We start from the raw sequence: 23,155 nt of genomic DNA on the forward strand, positions 1-23,155 counted from the left end.
ACCTATGCTCATCTAAAGACTTCACCAAAAGAGTAAAAAGACCACCTACAGACTGGGAAAGAATTTTCAGCTATGACATCTCCGACCAGCGCCTGATCTCTAAAATCTACATGATTCTGTCAAAACTCAACCACAAAAAGACAAACAACCCAATCAAGAAGTGGGCAAAGGATATGAACACACACTTCACTAAAGAAGATATGCAGGCAGCTAACAGATACATGAGAAAATGCTCTCGATCATTAGCCATTAGAGAAATGCAAATTAAAACTACGATGAGATTCCATCTCACACCAGCAAGGCTGGCATTAATCCAAAAAACACAAAATAATAAATGTTGGAGAGGCTGCAGAGAGATTGGAACTCTTATACACTGCTGGTGGGAATGTAAAATGGTACAACCACTTTGGAAATCTATCTGGCGTTATCTTAAACAGTTAGAAATAGAACTACCATACAACCCAGAAATCCCACTCCTCGGAATATACCCTAGAGAAATAAGAGCCTTCACACAAACAGATACATGCACACCCATGTTTATTGCAGCTCTGTTTACAATAGCAAAAAGCTGGAAACAACCAAGGTGTCCATCAACAGATGAATGGGTAAATAAATTGTGGTATATTCACACAACGGAATACTATGCATCGATAAAGAACAGTGACGAATCTGTGAAACATTTCATAACATGGAGGAACCTGGAAGGCATTATGCTCAGCAAAATTAGTCAGAGGCAAAAGGACAAATATTGTATAAGAGCACTATTATAAGATCTTGAAAAACAGTATAAACTGAGAAGAACACATACTTTTGTGGTTATGAGGGGGGGAGGAAGGGAGGGTGGGAGAGGGTTATTTACTGATTAATTAGTAGATGAGAACTGCTTTAGGCGAAGGGAAGGACAACACTCAATACATGGAAGGTCAGCTCAACTGGACTGGACTGGACCAAAAGCAAAGAAGGTTCCGGGATAAACTGAATACTTCAAAGGTCAGCGGAGCAAGGGCGGGGGTTTGGGGACTATGGCTTAAGGGGACTTCGTAGTCAATTGGCAAAATAATTCTATTATGAAAATATTCTGCATCCCACTTTGAAACGTGGCATCTGGGGTCTTAAATGCTAACAAGCGGCCATCTAAGATGCATCAATTGGTCTCAACCCACCTGGATCAAAGGAGAATGAAGAACACCAAGGTCACACGATAACTAAGAGCCCAAGAGACAGAAAGGGCCACATGAACTAGAGACTTACATCATCCTGAGACCAGAAGAACTAGATGGTGCCCGTCTACAACCGATGACTGCCCTGGCAGGGAGCACAACAGAGAACCCCTGAGGGAGCAGGAGATCAGTGGGATGCAGACCCCAAATTCTCACAAAAAGACCATACTTAATGGTCTGACTGAGACTAGAGGAATCCCGGCGGTCATGGTCCCCAAACCTTCTGTTGGCACAGGACAGAAACCATTCCCGAAGACAACTCAGCAGACATGAAAGGAACTGGACAGTGGGTAGGAGAGAGATGCTGATGAAGAGTGAGCTAATGATATCAGGTGGACACTTGAGACTGTGTTGGCATGGGGGGATGGGAGGATAGAGAGAGTTGGAAGCTGGCAAAATTGTCACGAAAGGAGAGACTGGAAGGGCTGACTCATTAGGGGGAGAGCAAGTGGGAGAACGGAGTAAGGTGTATATAAACTTATATGTCACAGTCTGACTTGATTTGTAAACGTTCACTTGAAGCTCAATAAAATAAAATTAAAAAAAAAAGGTTTGAGGAGGAAGGGGACAAAGTGACACAGTATTTGCCAACACCATCTTTTTGTTTGAGAAGGGACCACTATGAGATGTACTCTGGGTCACACCCAATACTCCATAGACATTACAAGTCAACTGGAAGGCAAAATGAAGAAGCTGCTTTAGGCCATTTACATATTTATGCTGATGATTATAGCTATGTATAGTGACCATTTTGACATCTAAAACTATTCAATAACGTAACAGGTTCAAAACAAGAGCGCTAACTCAAAACCCAAAACAACAAAAATAAAGAGAAGCCAAATGGAGTTTGATTACTTGCCACAAATTTCATAGTATACAGAAAAAATTTCCATAGAACACTACTCAAAATTTAAATTACTCTTGTGCAACTATAATACAAAGAAGGGAGAAAATACAAAGTTTAAGTGTCCATTGTGGAGAAAGTCAAGCAACTATTTTGCAAGCTGCAAGTTTTAAAAAAAATCTAATTTATCAATCACTTTTTCCTGAAACATACTCAATTCTGTGCCTATTTTCCATCCCCACCCCAACTCGATGGTGAGCTTCTAAAAGGCAGGATGACAATGCAGTGACCTTGGTATCCTTGGCTACAAAGCACAGGCGGGCTCTTGATAAACGTGTGTTCCACTGAACAAACACTGTCAACAGTTGTTCCGAACAAGTGCTCTCATCTCTACTCGAAGCTTGAAGTACATGCATTTGGGGTGTTTGGCTCTACCTCACTTTTAAACTAGCTTTTATGTTAAGACAAAAAACTGTTCATTGTAGAAATACAGAAAACACAAGCAAAAGAGAGACAACAAAAATTACCTGTAATCCCTTTGCTCCAAGGTAACTACCATTAACATCCTAGTACGTCATTCCTCAGTCATTTTTTCTAAGCATAAACACTTTTAACCACAGTAAGTTTCTACTGCCACTACTGTTTTATAACCTACTTTTTCCACTTAATAATATATTGCTGCCATCTCCACGTTATTAAATATTCTGCAACATCTCCCCAGCCCGCCACTTACCCAGATGGCTGTAGTGTTCTCTACCTCACTTTCTAAGAAAGGAGGGAAAGAAAGCTCTTACTCCACTTAGAGGGTCCTCTTTCATTAATAACCGTCACTGGAAATTAAAACACCAATTCCAAAGGCAGGTAGCATGGCACATAACAATTTTTCAATAATCATTATGACATACTCTAGAACTCAAAATCATCAAGGAGAGTTCAGCTCCCTCTAGCTCAATCCCAGGGCCACACCCATTTATCCTCTGGCATTAATAAGTGGGGAAGAAATACAGCTGGTTCAAAGTTTACATATAATCTAATTAGCGTTGCATCTAATTATCACACACAAGGCAGGAAGCACAAAAGGAATTAGAAAACCAAAAAACCCATTGCCGTCCAGTTGATTCCAACTCATAGAGACCCTACAGGACAGACTATAACTGCCCTATAAGGTTTCCAAGGGCACCTGGTGGATCCAAACTGCTGACCTTTTAGTTAGTAGCAGTAGCTCCTAACCGCTATGCTGCCAGTGTGTCCAAAGGAACTAGAGTGGGAAGGGCAATTTGGGCATTCATGAGGAAGTATGTGGAGCCCCTGTTTAAATTCTGTGGGATGCAGATAGACAGGGAGATCAGTCTCCACCACTCATCTGTCAGTTTGGTGTACTGTGCTGGCTTGTGTGTTGCTGTGATCCTGGAAGCTGTGCCACAGGTATTTCAAGTATCAACAGGGTCACCCATGCTGGACTGGTTTCAGCAGCACTTCCAAACTAAGACAAACTAGTAAGAAGGGCCCGGCAATTTATTTCCTAAAATTAGCCAATGAAAAACCTATGGATCACAATAGAACATCGTCTGACTTGTTTGCTTTGGACTCAGGAGGAATCAAGTCACTGGAGGAGGACATCACGTTTGGTGAAGGAGAGGACCAAAAAAGATGTAGGAGACCCTTGGTGAGACGGACTGGCACAACAGCTACAAGGATGGACTCAAACACACTGGCAAGCATGTGAATGAAACAGGACCAGGCAACATTTTGGTCTGTTGTACATGAGGTTGCCATGATCTGGAGCTGATTCAACAGCAGCTATCTATCCATATATTTACATATATATGTATGCGTGTACACATGTATGTACACTCGTACATACGCACACACTTTTTTTTTTTCATTATTAAATCATTAATACTGAGTGCCTAACTAAGCATTTATCTAAGTATCTTAGGTTTACTTTCATTTTTGGGAAAAAACGGACCAAAATGATTTCCAGCATTTAAAAAAAAAAAATTTACAAATGTAATTAAAACTAATTTATTCAGTAGAAACATATTCAATTAAGCAACAAACAGGAAAAATTAATAAAAGGACCTTCTCTCTTGTATCATTTCCAACCCGAATCCTGCCCTCACTAGGCTCTTCGCACTGCTAATATTCAATGCTCACCTGCCAAAATGTAAATATAAAACTTAAAATCGTGGAAGTCCCTAAAAAACTATTTAACTTTGCAATTTAAAACATTAATTCCTAACAGATGTTCAACTGTGGCAAGTTAGCGTGACCCCATCAGGTCTGAGTGTGCTGGCCGTCGTTCCCAGCTGCAATTCTTCCATTATTACAATCTCAACGCTTTGCCCAAAATGGAAATTCCAGTTTTACGATGTGCTTTAAAAGACACATTATAAAACATGATCCAGAACAGCACCCAAGGAGGCAGAGAAGAGCCAGCCTTTAAGCTAGGCTGAAAAGGGTAAATATAATTTGGTGAAAACTGTGCCAACTCAGACCCTTCTCGCCGCACTCAGAGAAAGCGCTGTCTCTCTCTGGTCTCCTCACACCATGGCAGACGACCAAACACTGCTGTTGCTGGGTGCTGCTGAATCCATTTTCGACTCATAGGGACCCCATGTGATAGGGCAGAACCCCCCCCACAGTGTTTTTTAGGCTGTGATCTTTACAGAAGCAGATCTCCAGGTCTTGCTCCTGCAGAGCCACTGGATGGGTTCATACTGCCAACCTTTCAGTTAGAAGCCAAGTGCTTAACCATTGTGCCACCAGGGCTCCTTCAATCAAGCAAAAGAGGAAACAAGTCTCCAGCACATCTTCTATACCTGATGGAGATGGAAACCATGTCGTGGCCACTCAGGTGAACCATTAAGACCTAACTTCAGTGTGTCTGGGAAGCCCGGGGTCCACTGGAGCCCAGGAGAAGTCAAGGGTAATGGTGTAGACCACCCAGCAGTGGGACAGTTCCTCTACCCTCTGTTCATCCTCTTCATCGGGCCAATAGCCCTACAAGCCAAGTTCCACCTTCACAGGATGATGTCTCATTCCAGCAGTTCACGCTAAAACAAACTCACTTTTGAATGGCCCTTTTCTCTTGGTGAATAGAAGTATAAAAAGAATATGAAATCACTCAGTGGCTGCTTGCCTGCCAAAGAATTCACTCAGAGCTGAATTTGATGCCAGTGGGTAATATGATAGCCTCGCCATTTAAACCTGGCGAGTTTTGAATCATTCCAGGACTTTGGAGTCAGGGACAAAGAGTTGACTAAAGTGTCAAATTTAAACTAGCTACCCCAGATACACTTATGTAATGATGCTCTTCTCACCTAGAAGCATTACAGGAATATTCAGACCACCGGGGTTCAGAACAAAACAATACAACTAAAACAATACCCTATATATTCATGAAACAGAGTCCCATGTCTTTACGCCACCACGCTCTCTTGCTAGAATTTGACCCGCAGTCTTGTGTCAAGGTTAAAGGATACTTCCAGTAATCAAACACCTGGGAACAGGGACAATTATTAACTCCTTCTCAAAGCCAATGACAGCAAATGATGGAATTCTCTACACAAAACTAGAATTACTATTTAGAACTATCTACACACCCAAGAGGAGCTCTGGTAGCGCAGCGCGTAAGCGCTCAGCTGCTAACCGAAAGGTTAGTGGTCCCAAATCCACCAGCCACTCCTCAGAAGAAAGATGTGGCAGTCTGCTTGCATAAAGATTATGGCCTTGGAAACCCTACGGGGCCATTCTACTCTGTCCTACAGGGCTGCTATGACTAGGAATCAACTCGACAGCAGTGGTTTTTGTTTTTTTTTTTTAACACCCTCAAGAAGAAAGGATTGTGACAGTGGTTCTCAAAGGACTCCTTCTGTGTGCTTGCGCATCGAGGGAGTGTTTTGCCCCAAATCTAAAAGCCTGCCCCTCTCCTAAATTTTAATATGTCCTGGGCAAGGGGGACATTGAAAAACTTGAAAACAAATGACTCCTGGTACTGCCCACATTGAGAAACACTGCTTTAGGTGTTTTTATTAAACAACTGTTCTTTTTTTTTTAGTTGTAGGAAAATAATTCTAAATCCTGTTTCTTCATTCTCATCTCTAAATTACGGTCTCATTCCACCAAGCAACACCCAAGCCAGGGAGGGAACAGTGCAAACATTGCCACCTATAGTCAGAAAATGAGATATATTTGTTTATACTGTGGCCTAGAAGAGAAACTGTATAAAAACAGGAAGTAAATTTTATCATTACACTTTTCACACCTTCCATTAATCCTACTACTCAAACACTTACTATTACCGTTTTATTATTCAGATAGCGTTTTGATCCTCCTGAGCATGGACTAGAGCCCTGGTGGCACAGTGATTAAGTGCTCGGCTGCTAACCAAAAGGTGGGCAGTTGGAATCTACCAGCCGCTCCTTCAAAACCCTATGAGGCAGTTCTATTCTGTCCTATAGGGTCGCTATGAGTCAATGGCAATGGGTTTGATTTGGTTTTAGCATGGATTGTCAAAAGATGAATATATGTTTTGGCTTTATTATCCACTAACGAACATATTGGTGATACAAAAACAATTATTCAAAGGTCTGCAACATCAAAAACCTGGAAAACTCTTAAATTAGGATCTCCTTTTGCTGTCACTAGTCTAGGCCTCGAAAACCCTGGCGGCGTAGTGGTTAAGTGCTACGGCTGCTAAGCAAAGGGTTGGCATTTCGAATCCACCAAGCGCTCCTTGGAAACTCTATGGGCCAGTTCTACTCTGTCCTATAGGGTCACTATGAGTTGGAGGCACTGGGTTAGTCCAGACCTCAAAATGCGAGGGCAGCAATGAAATCTGTTTAATAAAAATCTATTATGTCAAAAGTAAACATTTATTATCATCTTAATCAACCAAAGAGAAACTGAACTGTTTCTTTCACCAGTCACACATCACCATATTTCACGTGATTTAAATAACCACACAATGCAGAAAAGGTCCCAGGCTGCCCCAACGAGTTTGCAAACTGACTGCTAACCTAAAGGTTGGTGGTTCAAACCCACCCAGGCACCACAGAAAAAAGGTCTCGCAATCTACTTCTGTAATGATTACAGCTGAGAAAACCCTACAGAACAGTTCTACTCTCTGATACACAGGGTTGCCGTGAGTCAGAATCAACTCGACACCAATGGGTTTCTTTTGTTGTTTTTTTAAATGCAGAAATGTGATTAAATTAGCAATAAACATAAAGTTTCTTCCCCTCACAGTGAAGAAGCAATTTAGTGGGAATTTTAAAAGGACTGTTTTAATAATGTTACATTCTAACACCATTCATTCTCAACTTCAAGGATTTCCTTGAGATTTACGCATATTTCTCCTAGTATACACCAAACAAACTGATGCTCCTCAGAATCCCAAGCCAAACGCCCCCAAGGAAGTTTCCTGATAATGTGGGCACTCCCTCTACTGAAGGGATGACTGAGTACTACTCAATCGATTCTCTTTAAATTGCATTATAACAAAACCCATTGCCATCAAGTTGATTCCAACTCATGGCAACCCTACAGGACACAGGAGAACTGCCCCATAAGCCTTCCGAGGCTGTAACCCTTAAGGAAGCAGACCGCCACATCTTTCTCCTGCAGAATGGATGGCTAGGGGTTCAAACTACTGACCTTTCGATTAGCAGTAGAGCACTTTAGCCACTGTACCACCAGAGGCCCCTAAAATTGCAGTTATACGTGGTGAAGAAACTGCAATCATCTGAGGACTCCCACCTTGTCACTGCCCTTACCTCACTGAACAAAATTTTTATTCCTTCAGTAAATAACTTTTCAGTAACAAACAACTCAAATAACATTCTGACTTAATATAACTGAAAAGAATACGAAACAACATGTCTATTTCTACCAATTCCATAGAAATCATATCCTTATAGAAAATATTTAATGAGAATAGAATTTAAAAGATGATATCTGCAGATAAAAAAAAAGGCTTTTAAATGTCACAAAACATATTGAACATAGTGTTCGACCATGTAACATCTGAAACAGTACTTTTAGAGTCTGTTCAAATTTTGGCAGCCCTGGCACCGACTGACTCTGGTGCCCGTTTCCTGGGTGCACAGCGTATCATCGAGCAGGCAGGTCTCCCACAGATGTTCTCGGGTTAGAATGGATGGGCCAAGACTCACCTTCCTCTAGGTAACGCATCTTTAGATTCAGACAACGTCTAAGCTGTAATTTCCAAAAGCAATCTTGTCATGACCATCCCGCACAGCTGCAGTGATGGCCTCTGGAGGTTCCAAGAGTGAGCTCTTGAAAACACATACGGACCCCTTTTTTAAAAATTCAAGACTATTCTCAATTACTTACAGATGGCTCTTCAGGTGGCATATCATCTAGGCCGCCCATTTCTTCTCTGTTAATGCCCACTCACAGCATTTCCCTTATTCTAAACCTTTTCTCGGAGACAGAAAAGCAAAAATCTGATTAGCAGTTGACTTAAAAGTTTTGATTGGGGATATTGAAACTGACAGCTCAGAGTTACGCCAGGTTCCTTATTACTGTAACTCATCAATTCTAAAACACCGTTGTCTGCATATTTTAACACTTCTCAACCAGGGATGCTTCATGAAGTGGATGACAGATCATAATTTGACAGCAATTTCTTTCTTGTACGTAAAATAATGATGCATCTTAAGGAAATAGAGTGTCTATGCCAAAGGCTGGAAACCCTGGTGGCAAAGTGGTTAAGGATTCAGCTGCTGACCAAATGGCGGGCAGTTCAAATCCACCAGGCACTCCTTGGAAACCCTATGCAGCAGTTCTACTGTGTCCTACAGAGTTGCTATGAGTCAGAATTGACTTCATCAGCAACGGGTTTGTGTTTGTTTTTGGTTATACCAAAGGTTAACCCCAAATGTCTTATTAACTGGATGATGATGTGCTAATGAGTAAAGAGAATCTAAGACAACAGGGAGCAGTGAGGACTGTGGCAACTGGAACAGAGGGCCACATCTCTAGGGATATGACTCAGAGCCACTAACTGCTGCCAGGTGAGAATTCAGCCCCAATGAAGCCAGGTTTTTACCATTTTCCATGACAATTCCCAAGCTTTAAAACACCACATAGCCCATACAGAGCAGGGCTACCGATCAAATCTGGCCCATGAGCAATCAGTCTCTGACATACATTCTGTATCTTACATTACCATGAATAATCGACCTATGAAGACCTTTCAAAACACTTGAAAGAGAGGCAGGATTATAAAGCATGTTAAAAAATACATACCCATTGCCGGCGAGTTGATTCCAACTCATAGTCACCCTAAAGAACAAAGTAAAACTGACCCACAGAGTTTCCAAGGCTATAATTCTTTAGGTAAGCCAAGTGCCACATCTTTCCAATAGAACAGGGTTTAAATCCTGGCTCCATAACTTAGTGTTTCCTTGTGCAGGTCACTGAGCCTCTCTGAGCCTGCATTTCTCATCTGTAAATTGTACCACACCTCATAGGGTTCTTACGAGGATTAAATGAGATAGCCCACGTATAGGGCCTGGCACAGAGCTTGGTGCAGAGGAGGCATTCAGAACATTAGCTAATTATTCCTGTTTGTATAAAACAAGGAGAGAGAGTGTCAAAGTATTCTCCCATGTCAGCTTGGCCCTCCTTTCTCTGCCCTTTGCCTCATTCCAACCATCAAAAAATTTTTAAATGCCACATCTAGTACTGCAGGAAGGCTGTCACCCAAATCCTAGTATTATATAAAAAAAAAAAAAAAGTATTATACTCAGTAGAAAATCCTTTCAGTATAGGATACCTCTCTGAGACATTGCAATAGAAGATTCTGGAAGGTTAACAGTGAGCAACAGTCATGAATAAACTATGTCAAAATGTGCTACAGGTTGCCAAAAATAAATAAAACGAAAGACAAAGCAAATCAAAAAACCCACCAAGGAACCAAGCCAGATGCAGAAACTAGTCCAAACTGTTCTGATTCCAAACCAAATCTGATCCTGGTCCATGAATCAGAAATTTTGTTGAACTGCTAATCCCTCCAACACCAAAAGTACTTCATCTGCTGGTGTTTTCAAATTTGGTTACCTAAACCGTCCTGATTTCCATCAGGGTGACTAGGAACTCTAATGAACCAGAGGAACCTAAGCCAGACATACACAACAAAAAATAACCACCACACACACTGGCACAAGCAAAGCCCACATCTTCATCCCTTTTATTTTGCAAACTGGATGGACCTCGGCTGATCCATCGAGAAACAGTGCCCTCTGCTTCGCCATGATGCTACGTTCTGGGTGAATGCAAGGCTTTATCATCAGCCAGGACTTGCATCTAAACAGTCTTTATGAAATGGGACACAACCAAGTGCACTCCAAGCATAAAATGCTTTGCATTAAACCTCAAATGAATACACAAATTAAAGAAATGCGCTAGGTCTAAGTGCAGATTTTGACAAGACGTTTAAAAGGTAACTCTTGCATATGGCAAGCAAAATATCTTCCTGTGTGATATTCTACAGCACACCAAGTGGGTAAACTCAAGTGCACTCACCTTTCCTTGCCTTGGAAAAAAAAATGTTGCCATTTCATCAGGCATTCAGCTTTAAGAGTCTGGTAAAATCTTCCACTAGTTTTCTGACACTGATTCAGGGAGATCAAACAAGCTGTGCAAATTCAACAATTTGTTGTTAATATTCTACAAAGGCATTCCCTGATACTCCGAAGGGCAAAATGACAGCACAAAACCGCCCATAAAAATCAAATGCCACAGAAGTGTGAAGTCATCAAAATAGCTCGGACTTATTCACTCACTGCAGGGAGAAAGTTGAAAAAGGAAGGCTGATGAGACTTCTCTTTTGTTATATATTTGCCAGCAACATGGCAAATAAATAGTGTCTTCACTGCGTCCTGCTATTCCTTCAACAGCCCCAGGTAGCCTCCTAGCTACATGCAGGTGTGAACCTAGTCATATACACACACACCACCGTTCTGTTTATATCCCTTCACACTGGACACCAATTAAGATCATCGGTATCACCTCATGGAGACAAAAGTGGCAAGATATGCTCTGGGTAGATTCTGACAGCGGCTGCAAATGTAAACAAAGCACAAACAACATACATTGACATGTACGTGATTCATCCATCCAGTTGCATTTCCCAAAACATTTTTAAAAATTTTTCTTCAGGGAGCTTTTTAAAATAATGTTATTTAAAAAATAATAAAAGAAAAAATTTAAAAAAAGATGGAACTCAGCTGTCTTCATCCCCCACAATACCTCAAACCCAAGCAAGCCCCTTTGTTTAGGAATGCCTGTAGAGCTCGGCACCTCAGAAAGCTCACTGCGTGCCCTCTGCTGCTAACTAATTAAATGGAGAAGTACAGAATGAAAGGGGAAGCTCCTGAAAGAGGGAAGAGGCTGGGGAGAGGAGAATCCCCAGGGTAAGTGAAACAATGGTACTTTTCCCCCGGCCCCAGGTAAGTGCACAAAAAAGGAAATTATTTTACACAAGCACAACCTGGCAAAATAGTCAAAAACACCAATCACATCTAACTCCATTGCGACCATTCCTTGCTAAGATAAAGACCACAGAAATCTTTTCCTTGCACTGTTAAGGGGGCGGGGGGGGGAATCATACCCCAAAACACCCTCCGCACCCCCAAGATAATTCCACTCCACGTTTCCAGACGTAGCATACACGCATACACACACCCCGTGCCAGGGTAGGAAAGCTGCAGCTCTGCTAAAGAAGCCATAACATAGGCAAGTCTCAGATAACAGTCTCTTTTAACCCCACCCCCATCATCAGAGAAAGAGGGGACAGGAGAAAAGAAAGGAGGCAGGGGAAGGAAGAGAAATCGAGCAAGCCTGAATTTCCAGGCACCAACTTTTCTTGAAATGCACAACCAGGATAGGAAATACCTCCCTGCTGAGTAATGCTTCAACGGTTGTAAATTCACCTCTCGAAAGGGAAGCCAGACCTGAGCGCGCGCCCCTCCAGATGGCAAACCACTCCTACCTGCTCCATCCAGCTTGCCTGTCACACCGCGCCGGCGACAGGCCTCCCACCCCCCTTTTTGGCAGCAACCCACCAATGAGAGCCGAGACTGGCTCGTCGAGAGGGGGCTGGACGGTGATTTAGCAGGATTGTTTCAAAATGGGGAATGGGAGATCCGGAGGGGAGAGTAAGGGTAAAAACAAAGCCCTTTCCAGCCAAACCCACAGCCTCGGGGGCGTGGCTTATTTAATGGCTTTATTAATAAAAGAGATCAACTACGCTTTCGTCTCTCCACCCACCCCCGAGGTGCTGGGCTTTGAATCCTTGAGAGGGGGGAAAAAAAATGGCAGGGCTGCGAGCTTCCTACAAGTTTCCAGTAGCACCTGCCACCATCCTTGCCACCTCCCCCACCAAAAATGACTCCGAAATCCATAATCCTGGCTTTGGACTTTGAAAGGCAGAGGAACAGACAGTCCAGAGTTCCCTGGGTCCCCCATTTCCACCACGAGAAGCACCACACGCTTCAGAGCACTTGATGACAATAATTAGAAAGTTCTGGGGGTGGAGAAATGATTCTGACTCGCCGTGCGGCGCGGGTCTCTAGCCGCGACCCAGACGTTACCCATTCCATGGGCTCCCAAACTGCAGGGCAAGGGCGGAAAGTTCCCCAACAGCCCGGGAGACTGATGAGAGCTGGAGGGGAGCACGCCGGCGAAGGGCACCACACGGGCAAAGGGAAGCACGCGCCCCCCAAAAAATCCCAGGGAGTGGCGGGCGACGCGCGCCTTGGGGCGTCGCGCCGCTTTATTTACAAACAATGCGCACGGAAGGGACGCCGGCGCCACTAAGGCCCCGGGTCGCCGTCCGGCTCCTGACGGCCTGCCTTGGGGGCACCCCGCTGGCGCGGGGTCTGCGCACTCGGGGTCGTCCCCTACTCCCCCCCGGCCATGAGGGGCAAGATCCCTGGGGCGTCCCGGCCACTCACCTCGTCCTCCGAAAGTCCGTACACCGCCTCCCCGAGCCCGGTCGCCATGGAGCCCGGGCCGGCGCCCCGCGCGGGGTCGCACACGTTCACCGAGGCTGGGCTGCGAAGCGGCGGCGTCCGGACGGCTCGCTCTCTGTACTCAGGCCGGGTTCCGCGCCCGCCGGCAGGTGAGGCTCTGCGCTCTTCCTGGCCGCTTCCTCCTGGAAGGCTGCGGGAACGCGCGGCGACGGCCACCTCTGGAGAATGCTGGGCAGCGGGCTGCAGCCCCGGCGCCTCCCCTTGCGCGCGGCGGCGGCGGCGGCGGCGGCGCGGACCGGGCGGACGCCCTCCCTCCCTTGCTCCGCCTTCGTCACCCGCCCGCCCAGGCGGGCCTGCCCCCAGCGCACTGAGGCCGCCCCAGGCTGCCAGGCCCGCGCTCCGCCCCCTCGGCCCACCGGAGAGGGACCCTACGGCCTCGCCGGGGCGGGCCATGCGCCCCTAGCCAATCACGGGCCGGGGGCGGTGGAGTCGGCCGCACGCCTATCCGCCACCGCCTCCCGGGCGCTCCGGGGGGTCCCCCGGCCACTGGGCGGGTCCGCAGGTCCCGTAGAGCTGTCGGAGAGGACCGTCTTCCTCTCCTGGGCTCGCTCTGGTTTGGAGAGGGCGTGGACTGGGCATTTGGGGGCGCTGTAGGCATTTTCCGCAGGAAATAAATTCTGTCCATTTCCTCCTTCCTGTAAGCTTTTTAGAAAGAGCCCTGAACTTGCCGTTATTCTTAAAAGGGAGAAGATGGATGTTTCTAAACCCATAGCCAAACGCGTTGCCGTCGAGTCGATTCCGACTCAGCGACCGTATAGGACAGAGTAGAACTGCCCCATAGAGTTTCCAAGGATTCGAACTGCCAACCATCTGGTAGCAACCGTATCTCTTAACCACTACCCACCAGGGTGTTTCTAAACCAAACCAAACCCTCGATTCCGACTCATAGCGACCCTATAGGACAGAACAGAACTGCCCCCTAGAGTTTTCCAGTAGCGCCTGGCGGATTTGAACTTCTAACCTTCAGGTTTGCAGCCGTAGCACTTAACCAATACGCCACCAGGGTTTCCAGGGTGTTTCTACTCTAAAAAAAAAAATAGACCCCTTTAAATTCTTGGCAGCCCTAGCCAACCGGACTTGGCTACGCTGCGGGCGCCCGGGAGTGGATGCAAGCCGCCCGGCCGCCCGCCGAGGAGAGGCTGCCCCGGTGTGGCGGCGAGTCGCCACTGCCTGTACCAACTTTGCAGAGAACAAAACTAACACAGCGCCCGCTGTGAGTACACACCCACCCACTCGAAAATAGCGTGGTCCTTTGAATCAAAGGCAGTATGCTTTTCAGACGCAACGTGAAATATCAAACTCAAGTTTAGGGTTATTCGTTGCATAAGCAAACGATTAAGACGTCTTATTAGCCACCGTAGGATTCTTCCCACATGCCGGCTACTGTTTCTCTAGCAAGCAGTTCGTTTAATTGTTCAGATTTATATAAATCCCAGAGACGACTTTAAATAAATGAAGAAAACTCATCATTCGACTTTTTCAGGAAGTTTTTCCTTAAATTTAGATATTAAGTGTAGTTGTGAATTCAGTAAGGAAACATAAACCGAACATGCCATTTACTTTTGAAAAGAAAACATCAAAGTTCCTACGTGGGTATTAACAGGGTGCATTTAGAATTTTCATTCAAGTAAGTTGTTTCAGCGAGAACTCACGGGATCCAAAACAGTCATCATGCCCGTTGTCCCCAGCTACATTAGAAGTATCTACGCCCTGCTAGATGGTTTTCAAAAGAAAAGGGGGGCACACCCATCCTAACTTAAGCTCTCCTTTGCCTCCTGTGACGTTGACTGTGGCTTAAAAAGTGGGCCATATAATGGATTTCCTTTCAAGACTTAGCCCCATGGAGTCAAGCCTTCTCTAGAAATCCTGAGCCATTAATTGAGCCATTAAGTCAACAGTTTTTCTTTTATATACTTAGATGCCACAAAAGCCCAGCTGAGGAAAAAAAAAAAATTATGGAGGATTATTTAAAAGAGAAGCCTCTGTTCATTCTTTCCTGGCCAAGGTTTTACCATCTTTTCAAACCTAGATTCTTTTGATAAACAAAAGATTCACACACACAATCAATTCTAATACAGCCCTTCCCCAGGTGTAATCATTATGGAAGTCGCCTAGCCCACCTCTGTCAAGCTTTGCAAAATTTATATCATGAAAGAAAGAGATTCATTAGTAGAATTCTCACCTTCCATGCAGGAGACCCAGGTGCCACTGCTGGCCAATGTACCTCACGCTCGGCTACCACCCGTCTGTCAGTGGAGGCTGGACTGTTGTACTGTTGTACTGATTTCTGGGGACCTTCCTGGCTAAAACAGACTAGGAAGAAAGACCTGGTGATCTCCTTCTGAAAATCAGCCAATGAAAACCCTGTGAATTACAACAGCATGATCTCATTGTGCCTGGGGTCACCGTGAGTCCACAGCCAACTCCACAGAGCTAACAACAGCAACAACAATAGAAAACTATGATTTTGAATTGCACATGGCACCCCCGTATTCCATGGTGGAACCCAGTTCCAAGCTTTATCCTTGGGTGAAGCTAGATCATCTGGGAACAGTACTGGGTGTCATACTTTCTTTCTCCATCCTTTCTCCATCCTTCTGGCTCCCTCACCTCATCAGAACAGCCTACACCTGCCTACAGTCTGGGGCCACGTCCATGGCTTTCACAAAACTTGCCATACCTCATGTACTGTAGGGGTGTTCATAATATCATGATCCATAACATCATTCCATGTCCCCTGTCAGAAGACTCAGAACAGGAAATTTACTTCAGACCTATGAGAAAGAAAAGCTTTCTTCCAAGGAACTGATACACTTTTGCATTGTGGATGAAAAGAATTATTTCAACCGATTGCAAATTTCTATTTTGGCTACCAGGAAACTAGGGACCAATTTTATGGCCTTTCGCCATAAAAGAATCAATAAAAAAAAAAAATCAATCTCTTCAGTAACTATGTACAATAAGTCCCTGGGTTACGAAGATTGGACTTATGGACAACTTGTACTTGCCTTTAATGTTAAGTAAATTTGCCCACACTTTGAAAGGATTGAACCAACCCCTACTGGCAACAAAGGCTTCCTCACAATCACCTTACCTGCTGCACATGCAGCTTTCAAATCACTGAAAGGGCTTCGAGCCTTTTCTTGCACTAAAGGCTAAATAAGAACTGTATACACCTGTTCTGACTTACCTACAAACTCGACCTAAAGACACAGCTAGGAATGGATCTTGTTCATAACCCAGGGGTTGCTTGTACAAAATCTCCCCCCCTCCCCGCCCCCATGCAGTGGTTCTCTGCCCTGGCTGCACATTACAGTTGCCTGGGGGACTTTTAAATAATTATGAGTACCCGGCCCACTCCACGGGAGATTCTGATTGAATTGGTCCAGAGGCTGGGCCACAGGCATCAGCGCTTTTCAATCAGACCCCAGTGGATACTAATGTGCTTGTAAGGTTGAGACCTGCCTCAGTTAGTGGCTTCCAAACTTTGCTGCACATAGCAACGCCTGGGGATCTTTAAGGCAGCTGGTATCTGGCACTCAGCCCAAGATGTTCTAATTCAATTGGTTTTATGTATTTTGGAGCTCTGTCATTGGGTGCATAAATATTTATTAAGGTTATGTCTTCTCCGCGAATTGACCCGTTAATCAATATATGCCCTTCTTTGTCTCTTATAATGTATTTTGATTTAACATCTATTTTATCAGAGCTTATTATGGCCACTCTTGCTCTCTTTTGGTTACCGTTTGCCTTCCATCCTTTGATTTTTAACCTATTTATGTCTTTGTGTCTAAAGTGTGTCTCTTGTAGGCAAGATATTTATGGGTCATGTTTTTGTTTTTTTTTTTTTCTAATCCATTCTGCCACTCTCTGTCTCTTGACTGGTACATTTTAATCTATTTACATTCAGTGTGATTACTGATAGGTATGAATTCACTGCTGTCATTTTGTTATGCCTTTTTTGGTGGTGGTAATGGTTTCTTTGTTTTCCGGGGTTTTTTTTTTTTTGTATGTAGATTTTCTCTTCATATCCTTCATTGTTGTTTCTTTGCTGAGTCTTTTTTATTTTAGCAAGTAGATTTATTAATTTTCTTTGTGGCTATTCTGAAATGTACCTTTATCTTCCTAAGTTTAAGACAGTCTGTTATAGCTTGATATCACCTTGACTTCCCCACCATGTGGAAGTTCTATAGCTACATCATTTATTCCCCTTTTTGTTTTTAAGTTGTCGGTATTTGTACCTTAACATCTCTGGTTCCCTGTTATCAAATTTGCAGCTACATTTTACTTTTGTAAAGTCTTTATCTGGGTTGGTATCTGGGTGATGCTCTCATGTGCCTTTATCTCAGATTGTTGTCGGTTCTCTGTCCAAAGGACTCCCTTTAATATTTCTTATAAGGCTGGTTTGGTTTTTACAAATTCCCCTTAATTTCTGCTTATCTTGGAATGTCCTAATTTCGCTATCATTTTTGAAAGACAGTTTTGCTGGATATGTGATTCTTGCTTGGCAATTATTTTCTTTCAGGATATTATACATGTCATCCCATTACTTTCTTGTCTGCATGATTTCTGATGAGAAATCACCATGCGGTCTTATTGGTGCCCATTTGTAAGTGATAGCTGGTTTTTCATGAGCTGCTCTCTGAATTCTTTCTTTGTCTATGCTTTCGGAAAGTTTGATTATGATATGTCTTGGTGAATTTCTTTTGGGGGTCTATCCTGTATGGGGTTTGTTGAGCTTCTTGGATGGAAGCCTTCTCATCTTTCATGATATTTGGGAAATTTTCTGCCAATAACCCAAAACCCAGTGCCGTTGAGTCGATTCCGACTCATAGCGATCATATTGTCAAAATTCGCTCTGTACTTTTTTTCCTCCTCTTCTGGAATTCCTATTATGCATAAATTACTCCTCTTGATGGTTTTCCATACAACTTTCAGAATTTCTCCATTCTTTTTTCTGATTTTTCCTCAAACAAATTAGTATCAAGGGGTTTGCCCTCTATTTCACTGATTCTTTCTTCCATTGATTCAATTCTACTTCTGTGTCCTTCCGTTATCTAGTTCTGATACTCTATTGTTAATCTTCTGGATTTCTAGTTGTTGCTTTTGTATGGTTTCTAATTGTCTATTTCGTTTTTGTATTGTTTTCCTGAATTCTTCTAGGGTTTTATCTATGTTTTCCCTGATCGCTTTGAGATTGTTTTGAATTCCTTATCAGGTAGTTCTATTACCATTTCTTCCTCGGAAAGTTTTTCTGTCCTTTTATTTTGGTTACTTGTTTAAGCTAACTTATCCTGTTTCATTATTATTTGCTGTCTCCAAGCCATTAAGGTGTTAATTGATTTTAAGTTTGTTTTGTCCTGGTTTCTTTTGCTTTGCTATATCGGGAGTTTTGTTTCTTCTCTTTCTCTTTAGAATGTCTTTTTTCTCTTGTATTATTTTAGTTGTTTCATGGTACTGGTCTATGTGTGACTTTGGTGGTACCAGTTGACTGAGTGTGAATCCTTCTCACTAGTGAGTATCACCGGTCACACCCACGTGTGAGTCCTCTGGGGTTTGGCTCATATGTCTTCCCTTACAGGATTAAGTGGAGGTGGGAGAGCAGTTTCTTTTCCTGATATTGGATGACAAATGTTTGGTGGTCAGGTTCCCTCCACAGCCTTTGTGGGGCACGGGGTCCTTCTGGGTTGGTGCAAGGAGTTAGTGCATCTTCTGAACGTCAGGGCATGCTGTCTCCATGGCTGCTGTGAGGGAGTGCTACTCAAATGGATGGACTAGGCCCCCTATACATACATGAATTGATGTCTCAGTGGGTGGGGGGGTCGAGGGGCTTCAGTGCATGTGCAGTCAGCCTGTAGGAACTGTCTGGGTATGGGATGTGTGACGTTGCAGACAAGTGGACACTGAATGAGGGCACTAGGGTCTCCTAGTCATCATTTAGTAGAGATGCAGATGGCACCTGTTGATGAGGTGATGTGCCTGTCCAACCCATCATCAGGCATGGTGAGGGAGCATTCTCAACAGTCGCTGGGTATGGGCACTGTGGGTCCACACCACCAGTTGCTGGGTGGTTGGGGTGGGGGTACACAGGTCACTGGTCACTGGGTGGGTGCATGGGAGCCGGCACTGCTGGTTGCTGGGTGGGGGGACTCATGCCACTGGTTGCAGGTGCAGTATGTAAGTGCTCGCCACCATCAGCAAGTGGGGTGGCAGGGGGCAGGGGCAGGAGGAGAACTTGTGCCACCAGATTGGCAGCACATGAATGCACGCTGCTAGTCACTGGTCTGGCTGCATGGGAATGTGCACCACTGCTCACCAGGGATGTGGGGCGGTGGCGGAGGGTGTGCAGGGCAGGTACACACTGCCAGCCACTGAGTGAGCAGAGTGATGGAGAGGGTGGGCAGGACAGGCGTGCATTGCCAGTCACTGGTCTGGCAGTGTGGGAGTGCACGTCATGGGTCACCTGTCATGTGGGGAGGCAGGGAGAGGAGGCACCACCAGTTGCTGGGTGGGTGGGGCAGGTGTGAGTCACTGGTCATGGGCTGGATTGGGAGCACACCACTGGTCACCAGGAGGGTGGGAGAGATGGGGGCAGTGTGCTCTTCTGGTCACTGGTGTAGGTGCCAAAACACTCCCTGTAGGGCACAGCCATCGATCAGAATCTGGCCCTGACCAAATGTGAGGGGGGAGGGGGTGCTGTCTGGAGTTTGGTTGGGTGAGGGATCTCTAGCTGGCACTCTATGGATCCTCTGTTCTGTGGGAGCCACTCACCCAAATGATCAGGGAACACTGCTGGTGAGTAGTTCTGTCCCTATTTTCTGGTTCCCAGCATGCTCTGTAATCACCTGGATCCCTAGAGTTCTTGCTAGCATTGTCTCAAGATGGACATGCTGCACCGGGTGGGCTGGCAGGGCGCCTACAATTTGTAAATCTCCTTATTTGCTGTTTTCCTTTCCTTCAGTGTTCGATCTAATTGTTCATCCTTCTATTTGCTGTCCAGGGTTCCAAGATTGTCATCTGTATCTGTTTCACTCGGTTTCTCAGGTTTTGCTGTAAGGGGACAGCATAATGTCTGACTAAGTCACCATCTTGGGTCGTCTCCCTCTCTGATTCAGTTGATATAGGGGACCACATGGGGATCAGGAGTTTTTAAGGCTTCCCAGGTGATTCTAATGTGTAGCAAAATTTAGGGACTCCTGGCCTCGACTTACATTCCTACTCTTTTTGTATTTTCCAGGATCATGATTTATTTTATTTTTTTCAACTTTGAGGAAATTATGTGTTATAAACACACTTAAGTAGTTTGTTGAATGCAGGGATGTAAACATATACTTGATGTGACTAGTATCATTGATCAATTTTACCCACCTCCTGAAGTCTCAGATTAGTAGTCCAACTTCTTTGGGGAAGGGAAGCCAACCCTTAAAGGAAACTGTTAAGTAGTCTCATTCAAAATAAAATTATTTCCCATACCCCAATTGCTTCACCTTTACAAAAAAAAATTATATAGAACTTAACTCGTAGATTCTCATCTAGAATTTATTCCCTTTGGAGGCTGCCTTTAACATCTTATATTCAATACTGTGGGTGTTTGATAAATGCTCTTCATTTGGATCATCAGAAATAAAAAATTAGCAAGAACAATTTTAAAACACAATGGTTAATCACAGCTAGGGAACATTTTAATGCCAAACCACTTAACAAATTACTGAGTTGGCTTAGCAAACTATGTGTATCTTAATCATATCTTGGAAGTACCCAAACCACTGCCGTTGAGGTGATTCCGACTCATTCCTTATGAGAGAAGTACCCAAAGCAGAATAATACATAATGTTACATATTTGGGTAGGTTTTATATAACACTGAATTTTTCTTTTCAATTTTTGATGGTGATTTGTATTCTTTAAAAATGAAAATCCATAAAGCAGACATTTTGAAGATGGCTATGTACCTGTAAAAACTGGTATCACTTTGCAACTTAGCAACATTCATTGACACATAGAAAAAGCTCACAAATTTCAGGTGCTTGTGATTATTAAAAAAAAAAAAAAAAATTGCTCTCAAGCTGATTCTGACTCATAGCAACCCTACAGGACAGAACAGAACTGCCCCACAGGGTTTTTAAGGAGTGACTTGTGGGCTCAAACTGGCAACCTTTTAGTTAGCAGCCAAGCTCTTAACCACCGAGCCACCAGGGCTCTGTTTATGATTACATAAGGAAATAAATCACGCTTCAAATTTTGTAGCAAAGACTGACTGGTAAATAGCTTTTTTTATTTTGTATAAAAAATAACTAAGCTTTTTAAGAATCACATTTTGAATACCTATGTGCTGTTCTAGCACTTCAAAAATAGCAAAATACTATCTGAGATACAGGGTTATGATTCTCATTTTATCCAATCTGACAAAATATCTGTCTTTTAACTGATCATATTAGCTATTTAGTTTTTTAAATCATTATTATTTGCAAAATACAGGTAATCTATGACTTAAAACATACTTGAGTTACAACAAACCACATTTACTACCATCCCCCCCCCTTTTTTTTAACATCTTATTATAGCAACCCTATAGGACAGGGTAGAAGTTCCCCACAGGGTTTCCAAGGAGCAGCTGATGGATTTGAACTTCTGATCTTTTGGTTAGCAACCAAGCTCTTAACCACTGCATCATCAGAGTTCCTTAGTAATATGTATTACGTACAATGTTGCAGTGCATGATTTGATGTTATTGTTCTCATATGTAACGTTTCCAACCCCCAAAGACAAATAAAGATTGGATTTATAAAGATATTGTTAATAAAAAGTGGTAATAATGAAAACTAAGAAAAGAAAAAAATGAGATATTTAACTTACATCAGAACTGACTTCTGATGGAGTAGTCATCTGAATGGGACTGTTTCATAAGTTGGGGGCTACCTGTGTCTGGATTTGCTGCCACATTTTGACTCTGCATGTTTTCCTACTTTTTAAGGCTTTATTAAGTTCTGTTGTTGTCTGTGTTCTTATTGCATTTGTTTCCCTGTCATGGTTTGGAAGTTAATCACTGGATTTCTATTCTTTTAGTGGTTATGCTTGACATTTTACATGCATGCCTAACTTAAATCAAAAGTTAACATCTTAATCCCTTATCTGAACAATGCAAGAAGCTTAAAACACTGTTTTTGATCTTGCTATTGCTATCAATATTGAAGGATTCTATGGGGAAAATATTAAGTGACACAGGAAGCATCAAAAGAAGATAGAAAGAACACACAAAGTCACCGTACCAAAAAGAACTGGTTGATATTCAACCATTTCAGGAGGTACCGAATGATCAAGAATCGATGGTACTGAAGGAAGAAGTCCAAGCTGCACTGAAGGCATTGGTGAAAAACAAGGCTCCTGGAATTGGTGGAATAGCAACTGAAATGTTTCAACAAACAGATGCAGCACTGGAGGTGCTAACTCATGTATGCCAAAAAATTTAGAAGACAGCTACCTGGGCAACCAACTGGAAGAGATCCATATTTGCGCCCATTCAAAAAAAAAAGATGATCCAACAGAATGCTGAAATTATCGAACAATATCATTAATATCACACACAAGTAAAATTCAAAAGCAGTTGCAACAGTACATCAACAGGGAACTGCCATAAATTCAAGTTGGATTCAGAAGAGGACATGGAATGAGGGATATCATTGCTGCTGTTGGACAGATCTTGGCTGAAAGCAGAGAATACCAGAAAGATGTTTACATGTGTTTTATTGCAAAGGCATTCGACTGTGTGGATCTTAAGAAATAATGGATAACATTGAGAAGAAGAGGAATTCCAGAACACATAATTGTGCTCACGTGAAACCTGTACATAGACCAAGAGCAGTCATTCAAAAAGAACAAGGGGATATTGCCTGGTTTAAAAGCAGGAAATGTGTGTGTCAGGGTTGTATCTTTCACCATAATTATTCAATCAGTATGCTGAGCAAATAACCTGAGAAGCTTGACTATATGAAGGAGAATATGACATCAGATTAGGAGGAAGACTCATTA

General features: G+C 43.5%; 1 protein-coding gene across 2 annotated transcripts in view; it reads right to left on the reverse strand.

The window, feature by feature from the left end:
• NEDD4L (NEDD4 like E3 ubiquitin protein ligase) overlaps nt 1-13,302 on the reverse strand; it is a 373,007-nt gene extending 359,705 nt beyond the window's left edge. Inside the window, exon 1 of one of the 2 annotated variants that reach the window (XM_010586712.3) lies at nt 13,050-13,302. In XM_010586712.3, coding sequence (XP_010585014.1) covers nt 13,050-13,097 — 48 coding nt within the window. In that variant the 5' untranslated portion in view covers nt 13,098-13,302. The remainder of the gene's footprint in view (nt 1-13,049) is intronic. The other variant, XM_010586713.3, reaches the window with a different exon arrangement.
• Nucleotides 13,303-23,155: the final 9,853 nt, after the last annotated feature.

This window comes from Loxodonta africana, chromosome 11 (genome assembly GCF_030014295.1).
Source record: "Loxodonta africana isolate mLoxAfr1 chromosome 11, mLoxAfr1.hap2, whole genome shotgun sequence".
In the NCBI taxonomy this organism is placed as follows: domain Eukaryota; kingdom Metazoa; phylum Chordata; class Mammalia; order Proboscidea; family Elephantidae; genus Loxodonta; species Loxodonta africana.